The 26,418-nt window shown below is 49.0% G+C and overlaps 1 protein-coding gene across 5 annotated transcripts in view; it reads left to right on the forward strand.

The window, feature by feature from the left end:
- The window catches only part of BICDL1 (BICD family like cargo adaptor 1), a 102,836-nt gene that overhangs the window by 72,557 nt on the left and 3,861 nt on the right, over positions 1 to 26,418 (forward strand). Inside the window, exons 3-10 of one of the 5 annotated variants that reach the window (XM_047696807.1) lie at positions 3,830 to 3,946; positions 4,862 to 4,873; positions 6,755 to 6,901; positions 13,198 to 13,377; positions 14,003 to 14,221; positions 15,312 to 15,455; positions 21,210 to 21,340; positions 25,787 to 25,907. In XM_047696807.1, the coding sequence (XP_047552763.1) occupies positions 3,830 to 3,946; positions 4,862 to 4,873; positions 6,755 to 6,901; positions 13,198 to 13,377; positions 14,003 to 14,221; positions 15,312 to 15,455; positions 21,210 to 21,340; positions 25,787 to 25,907 (1,071 nt within the window). The remainder of the gene's footprint in view (positions 1 to 3,829; positions 3,947 to 4,861; positions 4,874 to 6,754; positions 6,902 to 13,197; positions 13,378 to 14,002; positions 14,222 to 15,311; positions 15,456 to 21,209; positions 21,341 to 25,786; positions 25,908 to 26,418) is intronic. The other 4 variants (XM_047696811.1, XM_047696808.1, XM_047696810.1 and 1 more) reach the window with 4 other exon arrangements.

The following is a 26,418-nucleotide window of genomic DNA, read 5'->3' on the forward strand; positions in this document are numbered from 1 at the left end:
AGGAACTTCAAAGATGGTCTGAAGTACGTTATAGAGCTAGGACTGGCTTTGCAGGCTTCCTCATCCTTTGATCAGAAAGCATCTAGAACATTAAAGTTATGTACAAACTTAGATTATTACTTAATTTATATGCAGAAATAGCTTTTAATCATTCTGTTAGGTCTAAGGATCTGAGCCAAGGTCATCTCTGAAGAAGAAAATAATTTACATTAGCTCTTGCATGCGGGAGTGGGTTTATCACTCTGAGTGTGCATCCCCTCCAGCGCCGTAACAGGCAAATGACTGGCCCGTGGCTGGAGGTGGCTGTATGCGTGGGAGAGCGCAGCACTGCGAAGCCAAAGACCCAAGGCATTGCCACTTTTTCTCAGCCTCTACTTCATTGTCTGCAAAAGGAGGCCAACTACTCCTGCTTCTTAGGACTTTTAGAGATTCAAATAAGAGATGTAGGTTAAAAGCCTTTGTGTGAATAGTCCATCCCTGAGCACATCTGAGGAGTCAACATTTAAAGGAGACCCGCTGGAGCTTAGTGGTTAAGAGCTCAGACTCCAGAGTCAGGCTACCTGATAGGAAGAGACCATTTTTACTTCTAGGAAGATCACTTTGAGAGGAGACTAGTGTCCAGGAACATCTCTAATACCGCTTGGGCAACCTGGCCGCGCTCGGTGCGTCTCAGGGTTGGTTGTTTCACTAACCCTGTCAAGCCGTCACCCACCTGAATCACCCAGTGCTTTTTGTACATCTAAACCCATTTGAAACCTTGATTGTCAGTTGAATTCAGTATAGGCAATCAAATTACAGCGTTTATTAGAAGGAATTTTCCTTATGAGCCCTAAATTCTTTTAAAAGAAATTTCCAGAGACTTAAATTAAATTTCTTAGCATTTAAGAAGGAGAAAACAAAGAAAAAATAGCCTTGCTGACTTGGACTGGTCAAACTGCTAAAGGTTTGGTTAATAGTGGGACAAAGAAAAAGGAAAAACTGTTTTCAAGATACAAAAAGGCAGTGCAGGCCTGCCTCAGAGATATTGCCGGTTTGGTTCGAGGCCGCCACAAAAAAGCTAATACCACATTAAAGTGAGTAAAATGAATTTTTTTGGTTTTCCAGTGCACATAAAAGTTGTGTTTGTCATTTCCTTCATAATCTCTTCCTTTGCATCCGCCACTTGGCTAACGGTTGGCGCAAGAGGCCAAGCTTTTGGCCTCTTTTGGCTTTTGATGTGCCTTCCTCACTAAGGTTAATCATTTCTAGCTTTGGATTTAAAGTGATGAGACGTGCAACTCTTTAATTTTACTTGAGCATTTAGAGGCCACTGTAGGGTTATTAACTGGCCTGATGTCAACATTGCTGTGTCTCAGGGAATGGGGAGGTCCGAGGAGAGGGTGAGAGATGGGGGAATGGCCATCAGGAGAGCAGTGGAGCAGTCATAACGCATCCAACGTTATTGATTCAGTCCGTGTCTCCTGTGGGCGTGTTTCGTGGCACCCCAAAACAACTACTGCAGTAGCATCAAAGATCACAGGTCACAGATTGCCAGAAGAAATATAATAATGACGAAAAGTTTGAAATACTGCAAGAATTACCAAAATGCAGCACATGAGGCACGAGGGAAGCAAAGGCTGTTGGCAAAATAACACGGGCAGACTTGCTCGATGAAGGTTGCCACAAACCTCCCAATTTGGAAAAAACACAGTATCTACAAAGTACAGTAAAGTGAAGTGCAGCCAAACGGGGTATGCCTGTATTGAAGTCCTAATTTGGAGACAAGACAACCCAAAGTTTACCATTCTGATGCCATCATTTACTGAGAAGTTGGCAGGTTCCTTCATTTCCCTGAGCCTGTTTCCTCATTAGTAAATTGAGCATGACAGGCACTACTTTGGTTATGACAATTGAGATAATGCACTTAAAGCATTTAGCACAATTCTTGGCACATAGTGAGTGCTCAGTACATACCACTTACGTTATTTTAGGCAAGGATGACTAACATTGTGTTTCTAAGTGATTAAGAAAACTAAAAAAGCTGGTGGTGTCTGTAATTAAATTTAGAATAAGGAAGAAGAGGTGGTTTGGTTTTATTTTGTTGTGTATGTGTAACTGTTTAAAAATTAGAACTATAGGCTGAGATTCTTACATGGCCATCGAGTTCAGGGGAACATTTATTGACTCCGCAGGACCAAGACAAAGATGGACCGTTGCTTATACAGCACTTGACGATAAAAACAACTATCGAGGTGCACTTGGTGGCTCAGTCACTTGAGTGTCTGACTCTTGAGTTTAACTCGGGTGGGGATCTCAGGGTCATGGGATTGAGGCCTGTGTGGCATCCGTGCTTGCCGGGGAGTCTGCTTGGGAATTCTCTCCCTCTGTCACTCCCTCCAACCTTCGTGCTCTCTCTAAAGTAAATAAATACATCTTTAAAAAAAAAAAAAAAAGCTGGGGAAAAAAAACTATCAAACATGTATCTGTTAATGTGAGAGCCTCACTATACAGCTAGCCTCCCATATCAACATTATTACCATCCCACTTCCTAACCACTTCAGCACACAGTGATCTCTCCCAGGAACTCATAAAGCTTACTGACCCTTTTTCGGCCTCAAAAAAAGCACTGAGGCAGTTAATTTAACCTGTCCTGTGGCTCTTGTCTCTACTGGGCAGTGTTCAGGGCCAATGCACACTGGGAAGCTGGGCTGGGACTCCTGGAGAAGGACTGGAGCTCAAATCTTAGCAAGGAAGCATTCTTTGAAAATACTCTCCTACATATTCAGGAGAAGGTGCCGATACACTAAATGTCTTTGGTGTTTTGCTGTGTTGCAGCCTTAGAGAATAAATGGATCAGGGTGGGAAATCAGTGCCTCAGCCACAGTCCCCAAGAATTTAAAGTTGCATGAGATGTCCTTGAGGACCGAATGGCAAAAATCTTAACAGACATCGGGATGCCCGGCTGGCTCAGTTGGTGGAACATGCAAGTCTTGATGCCAGGGTTGTGAATTTGAGCTCCATGCTGGGTGTAGAGATTACTTAAAAATAAAATCTTTAAAAGAAACATTCTTAACTGGGCTTGGTTGGTTAAGCATCTGCCTTCAGCTCAGGTCATGATCCTGGGGTCCTGGGATTAGGTCCCCCACTGGGCTCCCTGTTGAGTGGGGAGTCTGCTTCTCCCTCTCCCCCTGCCCTTCTCCCATGCTCGTGCTCTCTCTCACATTCTCCCTCTGTCTCTCAAAGAATAAAAATCTTTAAAAAATAAAAATGAAAAAAAAAATCTTAACAGACATGACAGGGAACTTCAAATAGTGCCCATGTTGAATGGAAATGAGCAATGGAGACAGAGGTGATTTACTTGGGCCCTGCTGAGGAAATAAAGAGAAAATAAAGGAATGAGAGAATATAGATAAAGACAATTCTAAGAGAAAAATAAAGGAGTTTCTGAAGGACTAGGTTTATCTCTTACTCTTTCATGTAAAACACTGAGACTTTCTCTGGGTTTAGTAGATGTTCGCAGAGCTTCTGCTATGTGCAGAGTAGTCATGGCGGTATCGAACATTTGAGAGCTTACTATTCCTAGGCCTGTTTCCTCTGACTAGCAAAGCGGTCTTTACCAAGACAGACTCATCCGCAGTGGAAGTAGAGATGGGGGTTGGTCTTGTTTGAGCACTAAAGAACACATGGACCGGGGGTGGGAAGCCAGCATCTCATCCTATGCTCCTCACAGAGTAGGAAGTTGCAGAGAGATGCTTGGGAAACGAAAGGCAGGAAAATCGTAACAGACTCCCTTTGCACTGAATCCGCTGAAGCCTCCGAGTCCCCCACTGAAGGTCTCCTCTGCTTGCAGGCATCAGAAGTTGAGAGACAACTCTCCATGCAAGTCCATGCCCTCAGAGAAGACTTCCGGGAGAAAAACTCCTCAACCAACCAGCACATCATCAGGCTCGAAAGCCTTCAAGCTGAGGTGAGCCGCCCCGCGGGGCCGCGCTTACAGAGGCAGCGCTTTTCTCTGTGGAGGTGCCGCAGTAGGTCTTTCGGATAAGGAGTCCCCTGAACTGGGAGACAAAACCCTGCTCTATCTAAAATCTCTGAAGAGAGATGTCTCTGTGAGAAATTCAAGGGGGAACACTTGATTCATGTGGCGCTGGGTCTGGAAGAGTAAGGTTGCTCAGAGTTACTGCTGAGTGCGCAGAAATCATGGATGACCTACTTTTACTGAATATGTGGATCCGTCCAAGAACATTCTTGCCGACCCTAAACAGACGATGGGAAAGAGAATTTCCCCTTGCTCCATGCTATTTAAATCCAGTTCAGTCCACCTTAATGGGACCTGTGATATTCTCATGTACAAAATGAGGGTAACAGACGTAGCTACTCCATAGGGCTGTTGTGTTTGATGAGTTAAATCAGAGAAAGCACTCCGTGTGGAGGGTGTGAGCCAGAGCATGGCAGGGTCTCTGGCCCTCAGTGGGCCAGAGGAAAAGAAAAAGTAGCACTTAGTGGACAACCCTGTGAGAACCCAGGTGTGGGAGGTGAGAAGAGGGGAGTCCTATCACCAGCCCAAAGGGGGGCTCTTCTCTTCCTCCTCAGTATTCCACCTAATCTGATCCTGATGGCCCCTAAGCCGATTGTCCAGACAGTAACCCTTTGGCTAAGTTCCACTTGAAGGCACAGGCTAGGGCCAGATGAATCACACCCTGACTCTGGTTAAGGAATCAATAGGTGTGGTCAGGCCCAGAGAACCCCAGATGGCTGCTTCCCTGCTTTGGAAATGACCTGAAGATGTTTTTCCTAAAGTCTGTCAATGTCTTCTCTTTTCTCCTTCCTGTCATTCCCTTCCTTTCTCCCTTCCCTTGGAAATACTACTGGTATTGAGCAGCAGGTTCTTGAAGTAAGTAGTTGGTTCTGGTGGGGTTTGGCATGCCTGTCTGTGACCACTCGTGTGCATGACTTGCCGTTAAACTGCCTTTGCCAAGCTCTGACTCCTTCGAGTTACCTGATTTCCTCTCCCCTCTGCTTACTATTTTAAGACCCTTGTGACTCAGGGTCATTCCCGGGAATGTTAATTGGCAGATTTGATCACAGGTTTCAGGGTATATAGGCTGGGGTGATGGAGTGTCGATGCCTTGCTTCATCTGGCAACACTGCTGCTTTACAAAACCAACGTATGACGTTGGTTAAGCACGTTACTTCATGGAGCTCTGACTTCTAAGTTTTTTTAAGGGGCCAAGATTATCTGTCAGAACTATTAAATCATTATTTCACTGAGTGGAACTTGAGAAACAAAGCTTATCCATGGAAGGAAAATGTAAAGGTCAGAGGGTATTTAAATGAAAATCAACTAGAGTAAGAATTCCTTCACATGGGTAACATGCTTCAGTGTGGGGAATAGTGGCCCCATTCACAGAAGAGACCTACTCCTTTTTGTCCCTCACCCAAATGCACACTTGAGACAGTATTTCTTTGTTTGGCCAGATACCTGATCTCTCTGGACAAAGACCACATACTTCCATTTCCCCAGGACAGCACCCTATCTGATTGATCAGGGGCCAGGGAAGATCTGTGCTCTCAGAACAGAATTCTGGTGTGGACAGCAAGAACAGACAAAAAGCAGAGGGAAAGGTGGATTTCAGAGAACCTCAGACACATTATACATTCATTTTAAAATCTCCGTAGGAAAGGGTCGAAGTTTGGTCCCCTTAATGGATTGTTCTCCAAGCCAAACTGGAGAGAGTGGAGAACATCTTAACCATGTTGGGAGCAAGGATCTGGTTGAGAGATAAGTTCAGCAGGGAAATGATAGATGGGAGGAGCCAGTGGGACCTGCATGCAGGTCTTGGGAAGGTTTCCATGGCCCCTTAGTGGTGCAGTGTTCTTGGGGTGAAGCATCGCTGGCCCATGGAGTGCTGGCATAGCTCCTGAGCCTACAGACCTTGAGGCCAGGAGATTTGGCACCTCTTTCTTTTTTGCCTTTGTTTTCTCACTGACATTGAAAAGACTAGACAGGCCTTCCTAAAAGAAGATTTATATCTCTCAAGACTGGCTAGATATGCAATGTACAAACACACCGGCCTGTTTAATAAAAGGAGTGAAATTCCTCCTATTCACAAATGACTTGCTCAGGCAAAAAGACACTGAGTAAAATCATTTACTCACTTATGTCCATCTCCTGTTGCTTCCAGGACACAGGCTGAGGCAGGCACTACTTTGTTTCTGTACCCTGCCACTCCCCCATTAACTTGGAGAACCAGGTCTGAACTGCGACCTCTAGAGCCAGACCCGTTAGCGGGGGGTTCGGGGGGGGGGAGTACAGAAGAGAGCCATAAAAGTATGACAAGACAGCAGCTCAAGAGGCTGTTCCAGGCATTTTCCTGTGCCCATGACTTGAGAAGGAAAAATGGAACCACAATTTGGGTTCCACTCCCCCATAAATTATGGGGTTGAGGTGAAGTTATGAGCAGGCAAGGTGGAGCCCTTCTCTGTCTTATCTGTGGAATTTCCAGAGCACTGACCTTCCCTTCCTCTGCCTGGCATCCCACATTCCAGCTTCCCAAAGCTCATCTCCCACCCCTTCCCAGACAGGTTTCTAGAAGGGAGGGGCTTTCTCTCTAGCTTGGGAGTTCACAGCTGTTCTCTCTGAGATGGGGGCACCGGGCCCCTGGGCAGAGCACTTGGGGAACATCTGCCTTCATGTTTGGGGCTCATTCCTCCCTTCCTGGTCATCAGCCTGGGTGTAACTGCGCACCACCCTTGTGACTCTCCACCCTTTCAGATCAAGATGCTGTCGGATCGGAAACGGGAGCTGGAGCATCGTCTCAGTGCCACCTTAGAGGAGAATGACCTGCTCCAGGGGACTGTGGAGGAGCTACAGGACCGGGTGCTGATTCTGGAAAGGCAAGGCCATGACAAAGACCTACAGGTACTGAGACAGAGAAGCTGTCCTATAAAACCAGGGCCAGATTAAAAGAGCACATAGCTGCCCACCCTGCGGGAAAGCTGATGGGCCAGCACCACCATAGGGGTCAGGAGAAGGTAAAGCCGAGGTCTCTCTACTGGCCCTGTTGTCGTTCTCCTTGGGCACCCACCAACTTGGCCAGTCTGGCTCTGCTGAAAACAAACACATCGCTACCCGCAAGTCATCCTTCTAATCTGTTCAAGCCACTGGCCCCTGGAGCAGTTTCAGTGAGTTCTTTCTGGGCTATTAACATGACTGGAACATGAGGAGTGTCATTCCGCCTCCTAGGGTTTGTGAAATCTGCTAGAGGTTTCAGAGGGAGCCTGTGATTTCCTGTGCGTGGCTCACAGTGCTCTCTGCTGCTGCTTCCCAGTCTGATGCATTTAGCCAGAAATCACGAAGCTGCCCACTGAACACAGCAAGACTCCCCCCTGCTTCTGACAGTGGCTACAAAAGGAATAGGCTGACCCTTTGTGAACTTAATTGGCTTCTTTTTCCTTCCTAAAGGAAATCGCTTCATGGCCACATTTGTCCTTATCTGGGACCTGCCACCAGTCCCCAGCTAAATCCCCAGGCTCACACTTGACAACCCCCTAAACAAAAAGATAATTGCTCCTAGCCGCCCCGGAAACAGAGTATGACATCTGCTACAAAGGAGCACCTGGGGCCAGTGGCTAAGAGCGCACCCCTTCCCTTGGGCACCCGCTGAGTTTGTCAGGCAGTGGGAGATTGCAGTGGTGTCGTTCGTGTGGGGGCGGTCAGCCAAGTGTGTGCCAGCACCAGGCAGGTCCCTCCCCAAAGACCAGTATGGCAGGCCCCCCTGGGGTCAGCGACTGGCTGTTGAGGAAGACTCCAGGATGTGGAATACAGAAACATCTCGGGGCTAACCTCGATTATTGATACCATCAGCTAAGTTGCCGTCTGAGTGATTAACCTCTTTATGGGCAAACGAGCAGTTTTCCACCCTCTGGGTTTTTTGGGCCTTCAGCTTGGGATGCTGTGTGCAGTTGGGCCTCCATAGATGTTGACTAGAAAATGATGCTGGCGGACGCCTCACAGCCGTTTCCAAAATGGAAAGGAGTCAACTCATATTCTAAGATTGCCGTGCTTAAGAGTGATGAATGTTTGTATACTTCTTTACAGGGAACAGAGTGCTTTTGCATATATCCTGAAACTATGGCTTAGAAAAAAGTGAATCATTTACCAAATTAGTGTACTAAGTCCTTGGCTGAAGTGAAATTAGAGCCCTCCGGCCTGCTTCCCGTGGTGCTCAGTGACAGTGTCTAGTGCATGCCTTGCCTCCGCATGTCAGCATCTCACCAGCACTTCTGAACCCCTTCGAGGCACTCTCCTGAGGTTGCACAGGTAGAGTGTGGAGGAGAAGGAAAAGAAGTACAGAAAAATACAGAAAGACCCTTGCCTAAAAGACCTTTTCAGTCTAGCTTGAATTCACAAATGAGAAGTCCTTATCTCAAACCAAGAACTGGGGACCAAAGGACGGGGAAGAGCAGGACCGGTGTGTGCGATCCAGCACCTGGCTAACGCCATGTGCGTGCTCTGGCAGCAAGAGCCCCAGGTCAACCTCGAATCTGCACGTCTGCTCTCTTCCGACTGAACTTTTTCAACAATGAGAGTGTCGCTCCTTGCATGGCCTGTATCAGATCAGGCAGTGCACACTTGCATTTGGAGAATATGTGTTTATGGGCTGAATTCTTATCATTCCCACCTTTTTGTGATTCTTTTCCTTCAGCTCAAAATGAAATTTTTCTTAAGCTGCTGTTAATTACCAGTGTTGTCCAGAAACCCTTTTCTGTTGCTAAAATCGCCTGTACTGATACAGGAATAAACATGCCAGCTTACTCAGGTGGTAGTTGAGAGGTCTAAGTCAGACATGTGAAATGCAGAGCTAGTGGCCTTGGAATGTGTCTGATTCCATGATTTTAATCCTTTGTTTCAGATAAAGGATGAGAGGAAGGCTGAGTAGGCAGAGCGTCAGGCCTGCATAACCAGTGTAGCCCCCTTGAATCTAGGCTACCATGTGGCTGGGTTCTGCTGTCTAATGCAGATTGTCTAATGTCTAATGCCGACCAACTCCAGCTATTTTTTTTTTCAGGCTGACAGTAGGTAGAAAAATTATTACTTGTTGAATACCCAATAAATTAGAAAACTGGACATTAATACCCAGTAAAGGATTTCATCCCTCTAAGGATCACTTAAGTGCCCTCTACGATTCATATACCCCTGGGCATCTTACCGGTGTGTGCAGGGACCTCGTCCCAGGATTTCATCAGCAGAAAGCATAGGCCCCGCTCTGTGGGGTGACCCAGGAAACAGAGCGCCTGCAGGATAAAGTTTGCTCTGACACGTAACATCATAGTGTCTTAGTTCCCTCAGTGCGAAATGGGAGGTATTTCCACCTCTGCCAACTGGAGGGGCATGAATATTGTAAGCTTAAACTAAGGCATTTAGTGTCTTCCCTTATCTATATATACATAGAAATATATTTGAGTGTCATCTTCGTCATACAAAGGATGATATTTATAATTTTAGGGGTTTCTTGTATTTAATAGACTCCTCTGGTTTGGTTTTTCTACATGGGTTTATGGATCAGTCATTCACCAGAGAGGGCAGACCTGTCCCGGTCTTTGGTTCTCTTGCTGTTATAACTAATTAAGCACCCTCGAGTGTGCATGAGTAATTGAACTAATTTTGTCCAGTGCATGAGAACTTGTACTTGTCTGTGCTGAACTTCTCCTGCTGGGATGTATGTGGAGTTGCCTAGAAAATAATTGTAAAGCATTTTGCCAACATAGTATACCATTTGTAATTGTGCCAAATGCTTCCTAGGAATTTTTTTTTTAACCCCAATTTCTTCTGAGTTTTCTCAAAACTGGGGCTGGAGGAGATCCCACTGGACCAGCAGGCATTGCTGACCCATGGGAACCATGCAGACAGAGCAGGCTTGCCCACTCCTTTTTCAGTCTCAGAGCAGCCGGGCTCCAGACTCTGCCTGGGAAAGGCTCATCTGATCACTGGTGCCATTAGCCAGCCGTTGTCTGACACTAACCCGCAGAGGCAGGGCCCTAGGGCACCTAAGCAGTGGGTTGGAGGCTCTGCAAAGCAGCTAGCTGCACTCATGAGGACTCCAGAGCTCAGAGCTGCTACCCATTGGCGCTCAGGGCCTGCATCTCTGCAGGACCCACAAGCCTTTCTGGCCAGCGGTCTGGAACAGACAGAACCATGTCTGCTCTCTCTATAATGAACAGGGGTGACCCCGAAAGTCCTGTGTTATGGAAGGATAAATTAGTTAAATCTAAATCCCAGAAAATTCTTTCTCCCGCCACTACCCCCCACCAATCTTTTAAAAGGGGTAGGTGGACAGTCCACAAATACAGGAGTAGGAAGCTTTGCTCTTGTGCAGGTGTCCTGTGTGGACATGTGCATAGTGGTCAATGAGCAGGTGAAGATTCCGCAGTTAGGGTCTTTTGTGTTAAGAGCTGGTGTAGTGATGGAGTGCGCTCAGAGAGTACGGCACATAGTGGCCATGGTGGCGCAGTAGTAACCTCATCAGGCAGCGGGGACTTGTTTGGACTCCACAGGGAAGGTCCCAGAGAATGCGGAGAGGTGTGATGTAGCAGTTCACGAGAGAGGGAAGGAGCCCTCGCCTCTGTGTTGTGGTAGCTGCATTGCTGTTCCCTCCACCGCTGGCATTCCTCTCCTCCTCTGAGCCTCCCATGCTGTGTAAGCCCCTCCCAGGCCTGGCCCTTATCTGTAAACTGTGAGTAGGCAGAGACCTCTTTTCTCATGAGTTTGGGACTTCTTGGTATTTCTACCCAAATATTACTCCTAATCCTACCCTCCGCTTCTTTCCGAACAACCCTTTTTCCCTTAATTTTTTTTTACTGAAATACAATATACATACAGTAAAGCATACAAATCTTAAGTAGACAGCCCAGTGAATTTTTACAAATGTATACCCTTTTCTGACCACTTCCCAGATCAAGATAAAGCCCATTATCAGCACCCTACAAGCCTCCCTCTTCTGCTTCCCCGTCAATACCCTGACACTTCCTCAAAAGCAGACCTTCCTTCCACTTTCATCTCTTCTATCTCAGTGAAGTTTTAGAATTCTTTATAAATGAATTCCATATTATAAATTGTTTTATGTCTGGCTTTTGCTTGACATTATGTCTATGAAATTCATCCAGGTTATGGCATATAGTAGCAGTGTGTTCTTTTTCACTGCTGTATAATATTCCCACATGTGCCTGTGTCTCTCCATCCTGTATTGGCATTTGGATTGTTTCCCATTATTCCTCTTAAGAATAATGCTGCTGCAGGGCGCCTGGGTGGCTCAGTGGGTTAAAGCCTCTGCCTTCAGCTCAGGTCATGATCTTAGGGTCCTGGGATCGAGCCCTGCATTGGGCTCTCTGCTCAGCAGGAAGCCTGCTTCCCCCCCTCCCCTGCCTGTCTCTCTGCTTACTTGTGATCTCTGTCAAATAAATAAATAACATTTTAAAAAAAGAAGAAGAATGCTGCTATAGACATCCTGTTCGCCCTGCACGCACATACCCAGCCATTCGTGTTGGATATGCACCTAAAAGTGAGCTGCTAGGTCGTGGGACTGCGGTTGTGGGACAGTGGCAGTGGACACTGCTGGTTTCCCAGAGTGGTTGTACATCTTCATTCCTGACAGCAGTGAGAGTCCCAAACATTCCACATCCTCGTCAGTGCTTGGTGACCATTATTATCTTGTTGTTTCTTTTAGTCATTCTGGTGAGAGTCTTCATCATACCTTACTTTGTGTGCCTTTCTATGTGTATGTTTATTTTTTAATATGGAGAATTTCATACAAATTCAAAAATAGAATAATGTGATGATGGCCCATGCACCCCATTGCCAGCTAGACAAACCACTGAGCCCCAGCCAGTCCTACCCTAAGTTCATTACATCTACTTGCTTCTCTTGTGTTATTCTTTTTTTTTTTTTAAAGATTGTATTTATTTATTTGACACAGAGAGATCACAAGTAGGCAGAGAGGCAGGCAGAGAGAGAGGAAGGGAAGCAGGCCTCCTGCCAAGCAGAGAGCCTGACACGGGGCTCGATCCCAGGACCCTGAGATCACGACCCGAGCCGAAGGCAGCAGCTTAACCCACTGAGCCACCCAGGCGTCCCATCTCTTGTGTTATTCTGAAGTAAATCCCAGAATTTTTATAATTTCATCTGTAAATAAAGAATAAGAACTTTAAAAAAACATAGCCACAGGGATGCCTGGGTGGCTTAGTCAGGTAAGTATCTGCCTTCGGCTCAGGTCAGAATCTCAGGGTCCTGAGATCAAGCCTCATGTTGGGCTCCCTGCTCAGCGGGGAGTCTGCTTCTCCTTCTGCCTCTGCTATTCCCCCTGCTTGTGCACTCTGCTCTCTCAAGTAAATCAATAAAATCTTTAAAAAAAAATAGCCACAGGACTATTATACCTAAGGGAAAAAAGCAATATTTTCTCTTTGTTTTTTAATTTTTTATTTTTCTAGGGACTCCTGGCTGGTTCAGTCATTGGGCATCTGCCTTCTGCTCAGGTCATGATCCCAGGCCCTGGAATCGAGCCCTGCATTGGGCTCCCTGCTTTGCAGGACGCCTGCTTCTCCCTCTCCCACTCCCCCTTCTTGTATTTCCTCTTTCGCTGTCTCTCTCTCCCTATCAAATAATAAATAAATAAATCTTTTTTTTTTTTAAGGTAGGTTATTTTTAATTTTTCTAAGTAGGCTCCATCCCCAACATGGGGCTGGAACTCACAACCCCAAGATCTAGAGTCACATGCTCTACTGACTGAGCCAGCCAGGTGCCCCACAATGTTTTCTTAATATCAAATAGCCAGTGTTCAAATTTTTAACTCTTATAAATGTCATAATTGTTTCTTCGCATTTTTTACTTGAATCAAGATGCAAATTAAAATAGGCCTACACATCGCAGTTAGTTAATATGTCTCTTGAATCTCTTTTAATCTATGGTTCCCCCTTTATCTCTTCTTTTTTTCCTAACATGTGTATGTTAAGGAAGCTGAGCTGTTTGTCCTGCAGAATTTCCCAAACCTGGAATTTACTCCCTGCACACCCCTAACGTAATCTAGCATATTCTCTCTTCTGTATTTTTCCGTAAATTGGTGGTCAGACATACAAGCATGATCAGGTTTGGGGTCAGTTTTTCTTGTTTGTTTTCGTTTGGGGAAAGCTTCACGACTGACCGTTTGTCGTCTCTTTTGAAAGCTGCATCAGAGCCAGCTGGAGCTCCAGGAGGTGCGACTCTCCTACCGACAGCTGCAGATGAAGGTGGACGAGCTCACGGAGGAGAGGAGCCTGCAGAGCTCCGCTGCCACCAGCACGTCCCTTCTGTCCGAGATAGAACAGAGCATGGAGGCTGAGGAGCTGGAGCAAGAGAGAGAGCAGGTGCTGATACCCTGTCCCTCTGGCATGTGAGGTTGCCCTGGGATCATAGGGGCAGGCCCCGGACTGCGGGAGCCTGTCCATCCTTCTTGTGGCCCAGGGCCTACCATTTCAGCTTCCTCCCCGCAAGGGCCTGTGGCGTGCACCTGCGGAAGCCTAGGCCTGCTGGCAGAGCCATCAGGAAGCAGGCCCTGACCACAGCCTGTCCCGGGCTCACTGCTGCCCCCTTGCCTCTTAGGAGAGGCTTGTTGGCTCATCCTGACTCTTACACTGACTGAGCTCTAGAACACTCACAATCTATCCAGATGGCTTCTTTTCATACTACTACTAACCACTTACTCCCCTAATCATGACTCCTCTATCAAAGTAACCAACTATATAAGGAAGGGCTTATATGACACATGGGAGGTGGGAGGGCTGGGGAATTAAGAATTGGGAGTCTGCATAGATGTACTAGGCCCAGAACAAGGACAAGTGTTTCTTAGGACAGGTGATTTATAAAAGGAAAATCTTTTTTCCTAGTACTAGTCTCTAGGGTGTCAGTATGTTGGGTTCCTATGCTAGAAAAAGATGAGCAGGGACAGTCTTCTCTAGCGTCCATAATCAAGAACGGCTCTTTGTGCGGCAGCTGAGACTGCAGCTCTGGGAGGCCTACTGCCAAGTTCGCTATCTCTGCTCGCACCTCCGAGGGAACGACAGTGCCGACTCGGCCGTCTCCACGGACTCCTCGATGGACGAGTCTTCAGAGACTTCATCTGCCAAGGATGTGCCGGCCGGCAGCTTGCGCACGGCCCTGAGCGAGCTCAAGAGGCTAATACAAAGCATCGTGGACGGCGTGGAGCCCACGGTAAGCAGCCAGGCTGAGAAGCTCCTCAGCCCACACAACCTGGCTGGTGGGAGGCTGCAGGCAAGTGCAGGGGGACGAGGTTAATCCCAGAGGGGGAGCCTTGCAGAGTCTTTGAGAACGTTGTCAGAGCCCTTATGGTCCGAGAGCAGTCTACACTGGTGACCGGGCAGAGGGACAGAGTGTCAGGGAATGGAGGTTCCAGAGTCATCTTCCTGAAGACACTGGCATACAAGTGGAGTCCTTTCTCCATATGGTTAAGTCCAGGCCATGGTGGCCTCAAGGTCAAGGACTTTCCTTGGAAGCTTTGAATATAGAAATTTGGATCTAGGTGCAAATTGCAAGTTTCTTTTCTGTAGCTCTTTGGTCCTGGTGGTGGAGTAGCTGCAAATAGGCAAATTTAAAAGATCTGGAGCTTCTGCTAAAAAGACACAAGTGAGCACAGAAAGTTGAGAAGATCAACAAGGGCCTTTTAGAATTCCAGATGTGGCTCTTCTTGTGGAGGAGAAGAATGTTCCCCTGGGCTCCCTGAGCAGACTGGCATTTCTTCCAACTTCGTGACAGATTTCTGCCAGACTTACTCTCCGTTCACACCCCCGACTCTCAGGCAGTTGTCTCTCTTCGGGGCCTGTCCTCCTACAGAACAGTCAACATCTTTCTCCCCATATTAGATGAAGTCCTGTGAGAGGGTGGCTGTCCTTACCTGAAGGTGCCGTGTGGATTGTGGAATGTGCTCTAGTTGTGGAGACTGGGTCATCATGGGGCATGGGAGCGGTCAGAGTGAGGTGTTGACTTACCTCCCCTGAAGCCTGAAACCAAAATAAATATCTGGCTAATGTTTGCAGATCCAAATTGGGCAAGAGAGTCTCTCTCCTCTAACCCTTTCTTTCTTCCCTCCTGTGTCTCTCCTCCTTCTCTCCCTTTCTTTCCCTCCACCTCCCACTTCATCTCCTTTATCCTGCTCTCCTCCAAACCAACCCATCTCTACCTGCTCCCCGTACCTCCCCTCTCCCTTCCTCCCACTAACCGTCTCACCGCACCCACCTCTGCTTGTACCATCTCTCGGGTTGGTGGCTTTCTCTTTTACTGTCAGAGCTCCCGGAGAATTGACGATGACTCCTTAGAAGAACAGATAAGGCAGACCAGTGAGGACTCAAGAGCCCTAAGGGAACTCATGGAGGGAGAGAGGGGTAAACTGAGGCAAAGCCTAGAGGAGCTGCAGCAACTCCACAGTCAGGTGAGCACCCCTGTCCTCAGTCCTGAGCAGGAAATGTGCATGTGTCCCCCAAGGTGTCTTGGGACCCTCATGAGTTTCCCTCTCCCTCGTCTATATGAGAAGTGGCTCTCCCCTGACAGGTCCTCAGAGGACAGTGACCTGAAGTTGAGGTAAGCTGGGCGTCTTCAAGAGAAGCAGCCAACCCTCTGGTTTAGCCCAAAGTAAAATTGTTAGGGATAAGAATAGACCCTCCCATTTCCTCCAGTGACATGCTACCTTCCACAGAGCCCAAATTATCTGGCGGATTCTGACAGTTTGAAGTGCCATAGCTCTCAGGACATTCACGGATGTTTTTCCAGCAGCTTCTAAGCAGGGAAGTTTGCAAACCAAGAAGCAGTTGATCTTCGCCGGCCTGTTCTCGCTCTGTGATGCCGTCACCTCTGCCAGCCTGTTTTTCAGCTTCAGAAGCACTTACTGCTGCTCTTGCTGTTCCGTTTCTGTTTGATCATCATTTCGTTTCTCTCGAGAATCCTGGAGAAGGACACCTGTATTCCAGTCTGAAATATTCTAAAGCGCTCAGGAGCAGCCCCCAACCCAGGCAGGAGCTTCTAGATTCTGTCCTAGAAATAGATAAGGCGCTTCCTTTTGACAGGGGTCATGGGTAGTGTTCTGTCCCACGTGTGAGGGACACCAAACAGGTTGCGTTTTAACCCCTGCCCCCACCCAGCCTGCGCCCCCTCCCTCCCTCGTCTGAAGCTGGTCATCCCTCCCTGCCGCCACAGGTCGCTGAGAGGCTAAGCCTGGGTTTTGTGTCAGTCAGTGTTTCTTAAATTTAAAGGGCCTTACAGAAATAGACTGATCCGGGGGCTCATACCCACTGGACATCCTAATATAATTTTCTTGAAAGATCCTGGGAGACCCTCCCGCAGCTACTGCCGTACTCTTCTCTGGGAGTGACCGTACAGGGAGGACAGAATGATGCTCTTGAAGGCTATAGCTTGTTTCTGCCCAGGCCCCAAAGAATGGAACTGGGCAGCCGAGGACATTGTCATGCCCAAAGCCTGAGTCGCTCAGGCGGTCGCTTGGCCAGGGGTGGTTCAGACACCAGCTCGGGTCTTCAGACTGTAAGAATCAGAAAACAGGACAAGGTGGATCTGACCGTTCTTTGGGTGAATAAAAGTTTCATTTACTTGAAAGCCCGCTTAAATTGTTGTGGGGGTGCTTCTTATCAGCTCTCTGGTATTGGCTGGTTTGTTTTGTTGCTTCTCAGACTAGCAGAGCTAGAGAGAGCTGGGGGTGTTGTTGAGAAACCAGAGCAAGGCACAGGTGGCTGAGGGTCCGGACGCGGCTCTCTCCGAGCCCGTCTCCTTAATACTTCAGCTGATAAGTGGTTTATGCCATCAAGCAGAGAGTTCTGCTCAGCCCCATGGGGTATGGAACTGGGCCTCTTGAGTGGGTCATCTCTTCCCAAAAGCTTAGACAAAGCAGCAGACCTCTCAGCCAAAGTATATCTATCCAGAACCAGCCCATGGGGGTAACACCGACCTCCCAAGACAGCGGGAAGGACACAGACCGAACTGTAGCGTGCCTCCGACACGGTGGCCCTTCGAGTGGGCCCCTCGCCCTCCCCGGGTGCCTGCACTGCTCTCGACCCTGAGGTGCTCAGGATGGATGCCCTTGGGTTCCACAGCCTCTCCTAGAATGCTGAGAGGAGTCCAACTAGCTCTGTCCTCTTTGGGGGTGGGGAGCGGCGGGGAGGAAGGGCCAGAGCCCAGACATAGTTATGTGAAACCGAAGTGCCAGCAGACCGCCGCTAGACTAGAGTGAAGCCTCGTCCAACGGGTGATCCGGCCTCCGAGCCCGCTGCTTTCCCTGCCCACAGTGTTCTTTTTTTCTCCCGGAAACTGAGCCAGACGTAACAGCTGTAGGACCTGGAAGGGGAAGTGACCAGCCCCCCAGAAGCCTATCCAAATTTTTAAGTAAAAGAGAGCCCAGGTTTAATTTTAACTGATAGTTATGTTTGAGACAAGAATCTGTAACCAGACCTGAAGACCGCCCCACACCCTTACGCCATGGAGAGCTCCCTCCCACCCCTACTTAGCCTGCTCATTCCCCACAGCTTTGCAGGCTCCTGCTCCCTCCTGGGCAGGGCTCACTGGGGTCTGGAGCAGCTGCTGGGAGGCAGAGAGGACGTTCAGAGCAATAGGAAAACCAGTTATCTGGGGAGCCCCTCCACCGATCCCCAGGCCGGTAAACCAGGCTGTGGGAGGTGCACCGAGAAATAGTCCCAGGCCCAGGGCATCTGGGGGGGCTCAATCGGTTAAGCAGCTGACTCTTGATTTCAGCTCAGATCATGATCTCAGGGTCCTGGGATAGAGCCCCTCGTTGGGCTCCATGCTCAGCAGGGAGTCTGCTTCTCCCTCTCTATCTCCTTCCCTCTTTGCTCCTCCCCCTACAAGCGTGTGCACATGCACGTGCTCTCTCTCTCTCTCTCTAATAAATAAGGAAATCTTAAAGAAAGGAAGGAAGGAAGAAATAGTCCCCGTCCTATGTTTGGTTCCTTTATAGGGCTTGACTGGAGCACTAGCCAGTTCTCCCCACAGGGCCATGACCTTGCGGTAGAGCACGTACTGGGCGCACGTAAGGCCGTCACGTAAGGCCATCTGGGTGGCCCCTCCTGTGTGAAATCTCGTTGTGCTCTCTCTCCTCCAGCTTCCTAGCCATCACCTTGTTTCAGACCTTCATGCTGTCACACTGTGGCTTTGGCCATCACTTCCCCAGCCCACTTAACCCACACATGATTTGGATTGATCTTCCTGAAGCACAGCTTGGAAACAGGTTCTAGTCGACTTCCTCTTGTCCCGTGGCGGGAAGCCTCAAACTCTCACAGCCCCACAGACTGGCTGCATGGAAGCCATCCAGCCTCCTTCATCTCCCCTCCTGTGTGTTAGTCGATTGAACACAGACTGTGAAAGGGCAGGGCGCACACTCTCTGTGCTTCCCCACATCTGGGCCTTTTCTCTGGCCCTTGGCCTCTGTCCAGAAGACTCTCCCCGGCCACCTGCGCGTATCAGCCCTACTCATCCTTCAGGTTTCACTTCTTCCTTCAAACCCTTGATTCCCTTCTTTCTGGAGCCTCAGCTCTGCTTTGTTATGGCCACCTTCGCTTCCATCTCATCTACCCACTTAAACCTTAGCCCCCACGAGGAAAAGCTTGAGGTATGACTTCTCTTTGTCTTCTCTTAAAGCGTCTAGCACAAGCCTTACCTAGAATAGGCACAAAAATAATCAAATGGGCAAAGAAAACCCTGGATATATGACTTCAGGATATTTTCTTTGATCCTGTTCACTCATGAGGACACCTACTTTATGTGGGAAAAGTGGAGTTAGGGGTGGCTGCCACCTGAGTCAGTGTGTAAACAGGCCGGGCCAGTCCTCATGACGGCCGCAGCAGTAGGTCCGCGCCGGTGTGGGGAAGAGAAGGGCGTAGAACTTGCCGTGGGGTGCTCAGCTCCGTCCTTGGTGTCAGTTACCTCATTTGAGCCTCACAACAACCTGATGGTGGGAACTAGTTATTTTTATTCCTGTTTTTTATGAAAAGTATGTGCAGCTCGAAGAAGGAAGTCCCTTGTCACTGCTAAGACAGCTGATGGTCCGTCTCTACCTTGACCAAGTTTTCCAGACCAAAGCAAAAAGTTCTTGTGGAGTTTTTTCTGGAGCCTATTAAATTTTGGCATTTCGTGCCTCGCATGTGGTTTTATCTGTTTGATCTATAGCTTACTCGGCTGGCAAAACCCTTGTCTGGCACACAGCCAGCCCGAGGCCACGTTAGGGCTGATTTGGTCAGAGAAGGTCTGGCTCTCTCTCTGCCAGGTACTTTCTGGGTCTTGAGTTTCAGGCCTACCAGGCTACAGGACCTGCTAGTAAGAAGGGTGAGGCTGGGTGTCTTACCTGCTGCCTGCTTGCCTCGGGACTAGCTACACCCTGTGGCCTCTGCAGGCGCCCCAGCCTGTTCTTCCTTGTGGCCAGTAGCCCTGCTCACTGCAGCTGTCCCCCCCATGAAAGCACAGATCACCTGGTGCTGACGTGCCAGGACCCTAAGAGTACAAAATCCATTGTCCCCAGTAACAATTGCCCTGTACGCCCCTTCATTATCGGGCATCCTCTGATTTCTTCCCAAGCACTTCTACCCCAGTAGAGGGCCACCGTGCCGCCTCAGTCTGGGGCTCCGAAGCATCTTCAGGGAAGCTGGATCCTCAGCCTTGCTCTGGGGTCTTTGCTCAATTTCAGTCTGTCTGAAGATGTTGAGGCCTGGGACTTGAGGAGGGGAGTACACCCAAAGTGGGCATCTGTCCCCTAGTGGGAGGACTAGACCCATATGGATAGATCCTCCCTTGGGAAAATGTCCAAGTATGTGTAATATTTAACCAAGAGGGCAGGGCCGGGCATCCTGACTCCAGTCTGAGCCTACTGACTGAGAAGGGGCTCCCACCCTTCCATTCATTCAACAAATATTTACTGAAAGTTCTACCAAGCAGGGTTTCTGATTGCAAACAACAAAAACTCTCTCTGCTTAACTTAAGAAGAGAGAGAATGTATTGGAATTAAATCTGATAGCTAACAGAATCAGCAGGAAGGCTGGAGAACCAAGCTCCAAAACAGAAAGGAGCCATAGGAAGTGGGGCCAGAAGCAGTCTGCTATCAGTGTAATAATTTCCCCCTGACCTGTGGCTTTGCTGAACCCTCGAGAATGGCAGTCCCAGGCAGGGAGATGTGACTCACACATCTAGGTCACCTTTCCACGTCTGTGTGCCTAGGAAAGGATATGTCTCTCCCCTTTGGCTACCTTACTGGGAGGGCATCCCCTGTTTCTCACCAAGACTCATGTAACCAGGAATGTCCCTCAAGGAGGAATGCATTTGGGATGATGACTAGCCAAGAAGACAATTGTGTCCTGCACAAGCATTTTCAGATTGAGCATCATAGAGTCAGGCTCTGAAATGCACAGATGAATGAGACACGCTTCCTACCACTGCAGAACCTTAGGTGTCCAGAGGGTTCCTGTACACTGGGTGGGATAAGCTGTGGTCACTGAGGGAGCCACAAGGAAGGGTACCCTACCATCAAAGGATGACCCCCCCGTGAATAAGCTGTGGGACCATTCACTGAGGCGTGGACTACAGAAAAGGTAACAGGCTTGAGTGAAAAATGGTATCACGTGGATATCTAAATTCCATATGGCTTTGACCAGGGAAGCTGAGTGAACACCAGGCTACATCAAGTACCTCACAGAAATGGGAGCCAGGCTTTGCCAGGGCCCTGTGCATAGCAAGGTTCCTTGTTGAGTGGAAGATGGCTGGGAACAAAACTTGAGTCCCTACCCCTAACCTTGTGTTTCAGAGCCCTGATGCATGGGTGGTCTTCATTAGTACCCGCCAGTGCCTTGAAATGGAGGTGTTGGTGTGGAATGCTACGTCCAAAGGGGATCTGACCCCTGTGGCTGCTGTCCGGGGCTGAACTTCATCTCCCACCCCCACGCCCCTGCCAGTGGGCTCCAGCCTAGCTTGTGGCATCCCTTCTCCGGAAGAGCTGGGCATCTCTCAGAGGGGGCCTTGGGACCTTGGGAAGCTACAAGCACCCACCTTGGGGCCTTGGGACCTTGGGAAGCTACAAGCACCCACCTGGGGCTACTTGTTCCTTTCTGCCTCTTTCAGGGCAACCCCTCAGGCCAGCAGCAGTGGTAGCCCCACATTCATCCCTGTGGTCTCCCATCAGGTGACACTGCTGAGTGTGGAGATGACTGCACTGAAGGAGGAGAGAGACCGACTCAGAGTGACATCTGAGGACAAGGAGCCAAAGGAGCAGCTTCAGAAGGCCATCCGGGACCGCGATGAGGCCATTGCAAAGTGAGTGGGCATGGTTTGTCGAATTTTACTTTAATCACAAGCAACATGAGTATGAGCTCAGTTTTAAAAGTGAAATGCTACAGAAGACTACAAAAGTGAAAGTGTTTCCCTGCTAGCCACCCTGACCCCCAGTCTGGTTCTTCTCCCCAGGCAGACGCTACTGTTGGAGGTCAGATGTGTGTTCCGTGCAGATCTTTTTTCTCGGTGTATCCAGCTGTATGTGCTTGTTTGGGTTTTTTTTAAATATTGACAGGACGATGCTCTGCGTGTCTGTGTATCTTAGCTTTCCGACTTCATTATATCGCTCTACCTCAACTTCTTTATGTTTAGGGGTTGTTTTTTTTTTAGGGGAATTTTTGTTACTTTTTATTTTGGGCATTTTCAAGCATACACAAAAGTAGAAAAAAATAAGATGGGTCCCTACCTACCTGTCTTTTGGTTTCAACCCTAATCAGCATATGGCCAGAGGTTTCATCTATATCCCACCCGCCGCGTTCCTGTGGAACTGTGTGGAAGCAAATCACAAGATCCCTTATCTCATCCATAAACACTTCAGTATAGATTCAGTAATTTCTTCTTCTTCTTCTTCTTCAGTAATATAAATTCAGTAATTTCTTAATATCATCTAGTAACCAGTTGCCCCATAAATGTCCTTTTATGAATGATTAGAATCAGCCTCCAAAGCCCACAAACCCCGTCTAGTTGATATGGACCTAAGCTCCCCCCCCCCCCCATCCTTTTCTCACATGGCCTCTATTTATTGAAGACACCGATGATGTGCATTCTGGGTCTGATGGGTCCTCAGAGTGTCATTCAGCAGTTTTCTCTCACCTGTATCCCTAGTAAACTGGGTCATATTTTAATAGTGTTTTGGGTTTTCTTTAGCAGAGAAGAAATGCATTCTCTTACATTAAAAAAATTTGGAAGTGCATAGGCAAAAAAAATTTACATATTCCCCATCGCCCTTCAAATGATTCTTTATCATGCATTTAATCTGCCCTCTTCACTGTGAGGAGATAAAAGGTACTGAAAATGTCTGCTCATGGGGCACTTTGCAACACATTCAAACGTTCAAAACGTCTGTGTCACTTCACTGCTTACAAAACACTTCACCCTTGAATCCTCTCAGTCACAGCGAGAATTAAAATTTTTAATCCCAGTTTTTACAGAGCAGGAAACTGAGATGCTTTCCCCAGTTGCACGGCCAGTAGTGATCACTGGCTTCCCCCTCAGGTCTCTTGACCCCTGTCCCCACATCCTTTCCTTTCCACACAGGCTGCTTGTCAGCAAACTAAAAGGAGCCCATTTGAAGTAAATTGTAAATAGATACTATATACCCTTTTAAAAAGTAACATGACACATTTTAATTTCTGACTTTGAAATTCCCCACACCTTTCCCCTTCTCACCTCCACACACTCTTGTCCACTCCCTTCTGCTAGCTCTCTAATCATTTCTTCATCTCCATTACTTAGTTCTACCTTTCCGTCCCCTTGCCTCTCTGGCCAGGACCTCCAGTGACCCTGTCTGACAATTTCTAGTTCCTTTAGGAAGTACACTCAGGCTCACAAACCCAGGCCTCTCTGCCACTGGACTCCTGGAGAATATTTGATTCATTAGCGGATACTTGAATAGCCCTGGAATATTTTGGAGTGGGAGCGTACATTCATGAATAACAAAGGGTGAAATTGTGCCATACAGTTAGGGAATAAAATGGTAAAATTGAGGTGCTAATTGTAGAAGCCTGTCGGGAATAAAAAGCAGAATGGAGTTAGAAGTAGAGGATGGCTGGTCACCTTCTCTCCGCCAGACAAGCAAATGAGAGCTGAACATCCGGCTCTGACCGTATTTGGCCATCAGCACAGGAGGTGGGAGGTACAACCAGAGAGCGTACCAGGGTGCAGGAAGGAAGAAACAGAAGTTGTCTAGTCCTCTCCCTTAAAATAAGTGGAACCTACCTCTGACATATGGGGGACCGGGGAGGCCAGCAAGTCTCCATGAAACCTTAAAATGCATGATTTTGCCTTCAGCCAAAGGTGGCCCAGTGAACCTCCCAGTGTCTGACTGAGCTGATGAGCAGACTGTCCTTCCGGGGTACTCAGCACTGTGCAGTGAGGCCCTTGTCCTTCGTGGACCCTGTGTAATAAGGCTGGGGCTGAGGGAGGGGGTCAGATCACTCCAGCAGGTTTGCTCTTTTTCTGTCCCTTAGAAATTAAACTCTTGGTGTAAAGAATTGAGACAGCAGACCTAAAGAATCATTTAAATGTGGGGGAAGCACACTTTGTGTAGGACACATCATCTCTCTCCGTCCTCACTGCACTTTGGAATCATCTGGGGACTCCCTGGAAGCCAGGGCCCTCTCCGGAGCATTTCAGTCTGAATCTCCTGGTTTGGAGCTCCTTAGAAGTGCCCCCTACCCCACCGGGTGGTTCTAGTGCATAGTGAGGAGTGAGAACCCCCAGGAAAAATAACTTTCCTCTCTCCCTGGGCTACAGAAACCTGAAGGTGTTCTTTATCCTGCACAGTAATGAGTTTCAGAAAAGTTAAGTAACGGCTTCGTCACCTACAGGTAAAAGTCGTCACTAAAAGCAAAAATCTGGGGCTGGCAGTCTGCCTCACAAAAACAAAAAGGAGTCCGTTACTAGCGGTTTCATTTAAATAAGGACTTCTTCTAGCTCTTTGAGATAATACTTAAAATTCTGATGAATGTATCCATCAGCAGGCTCTGCGGCTTAGCTCTCCTGGCCTGGGGCTCTCGGGAATGAAAAGCACCGCGACTCTCCAGCGAGCAAACGTTCCCTGGGGTGCAGTCCAAGGCTGGGATGCGGCGGTTCTGGGGAAGGAAGGGGACCCCCTGCCGGCCTGGCCGCACAGCTGCTGCCGGATCTCCGCCCGGAGGCCTCGGTCAGCACATTCCAGGGTCTCCGGGCTTCTCGTGGCGCCACCTGCCGGGAGACGCCCAGAAGCTCAGGAGGCTGCCGCGGTCTCCGGAGCCAGGGGTTGGCGCGGCTCTTCCCGACTGCGGGGGTGGCCGGCCCGGCGTCCATGGCAACGGCGCCGCGTGAGGATTTCCGCCCGCCGCCCGGCAGCCAATGGCAGCGGGTGTGACACGGCAGCCTGAGGCGTCTGAGACGCCGGCGCTCATTGGACGGCCCCTGCTCCTGTCCCTTCAACCGCAGTGCGGCGGGCGGACCGGGGTGGTTCGAGCTCTCTAGACGCTTCGGTGGGAAAGGCGGGTGGGGTGACGTTGTGCGGCCCTGAGGTGTCAGGGGAGGTGACTCATGAATCGGACTTGAGGCCGGAGAGGAAGTGCGGGTCCCGGCGGTGGCCCCGAGTGCCTTACCCCCACTGCCCCGCCTCTCAGCCGTGCTCAGCCTGCTGCAGCCGGCAGCCTCCCCAGGCGGGTCCGCCAGCCGTCCTTGGGACGTGCACCCTGGTCTCTGGCCCGGTGCGTGGGGCGGTTCTGCTTTGCCGTTTCGAATGCAAAAGGCAGTTGATGACAGGGGCTTAGGAATGCCCAGTTTGGCAGCCGGGCAACCAGTGCCTCTGCAGAAGCTGCTCAGCCTCTCGCACATTCTGTTATCATTTACCCACCCCGGAAAAAAAAATTTTTTCTTTTGCATTGTTGTAGGAATGTTGGAAAAGGCAAACATTACATATGAAACATTAAGATGTGAAAACACAAAGTGCAGGAGTATGTGGGAGCCCATCACTGATCACCCAGAGGGAGCCAAGCGGACGTTGTGTATGACCTTTAAGTACACACAGGCAGTTTTTCTTTTCTAAGCTAGCACCATAGCGGACGTTGGCTTGGGGTGCTTTTCTCCATTCAGCAATACATCCTATTTCCCCCCTGTCTGAGTAATGAATATTCAGCGTCATGGTTGTTACTGGCGACCGTGTTCCATCACATAATTTACCACCAGTGCCCTGATTGTTGGTGACTGTGATCAGCTAGGCTGTGATCATCACCACTGTGTGGCTACTTTTGCACACCTGTGTGCCTTTAGGTCACATCCCTTACGTGGGGGGAGGTTGCTCTTGAAAAGGAGGGGCTGGGAGAACGAGGTCTTTACCTCCCTTGCGGATGGGTCTTATGGGGGAATGATAGCCTCTCCTTAGTGCCCTGCGAGGCCTTTGATGTCCTCTGGGTTCCAGTCCTCCTTTATCCTCCTTCCTGAGCCCCCCTTCCTCTGTGAGATGGGGAGGACAGGTAGTCCCTTCACCTACACGTTGTTACAACAGTTGAGGAAACGGATGTGAACCCATGCTGGGAACTTTCCAGTCCTTTGCAAGAAACATCCTAGTTACTGTCACAGTTCCTATTTGTTGTAAGTTTGTAAGTCACAGCCTGTTTCCTCTACCCTTTGGACTCCAGGTGCCCCAGGTAAAGAATCAGATGCCTCTGGTACAAGGAGCCCATACTCACCCGGCTTGTCTGTTTTTAGGAAGAATGCTGTGGAGCTGGAACTCGCCAAGTGCAAGATGGACATGATGTCTCTGAACAGCCAGTTACTGGATGCCATTCAGCAGAAACTGAACCTCTCGCAGCAGCTTGAGGCTTGGCAGGTAAAGAGATTCCTGAGACCCAGGGGGAGGGAAGACGAGGCTCTGGGAGGAGCTGCTGAATCCAGGCAGAGTATTAGGAGAATTTGTTACTAGAGGGTTCTGCGCACGTGAGTGAGCAATAACCCGCCTTCACCTGGTAAGATTCAGAGCCTGCGCTCCCCCAGTCCCCAGGGAAGCAGGCCTGAGGATGCTGTCCCGAGCCGTGAGCCCCAGGCAGTGCCAAATTTTAGGGCTGCAGTGACCGCCGGGTTTGGAGCAGGGGCTTCCCTCTGCTGGTCGCCTCCACTCTGTTTCAGTCAGCTGGAAAGAAACAGCTGTTATCACAAAGGGCCCCAGAAGCCCTACATGGTGGGATGAAAAGTCACAGCTGGAAGTATGTAGTTCGCAGCCCCTGGGCTGCCAGCCACTGCTGCCCTTCCCTTTCTCAAAGGCCAGCTTCCTTTTTCCAAAGGGCACTACCCTGGGGGAAAATGAGTCAGTGTGTCCTCTCTAGGACCACCGTTTTCAGAGT

This window comes from Lutra lutra, chromosome 12, assembly GCF_902655055.1.
Source record: "Lutra lutra chromosome 12, mLutLut1.2, whole genome shotgun sequence".
Lineage (NCBI taxonomy): Eukaryota > Metazoa > Chordata > Mammalia > Carnivora > Mustelidae > Lutra > Lutra lutra.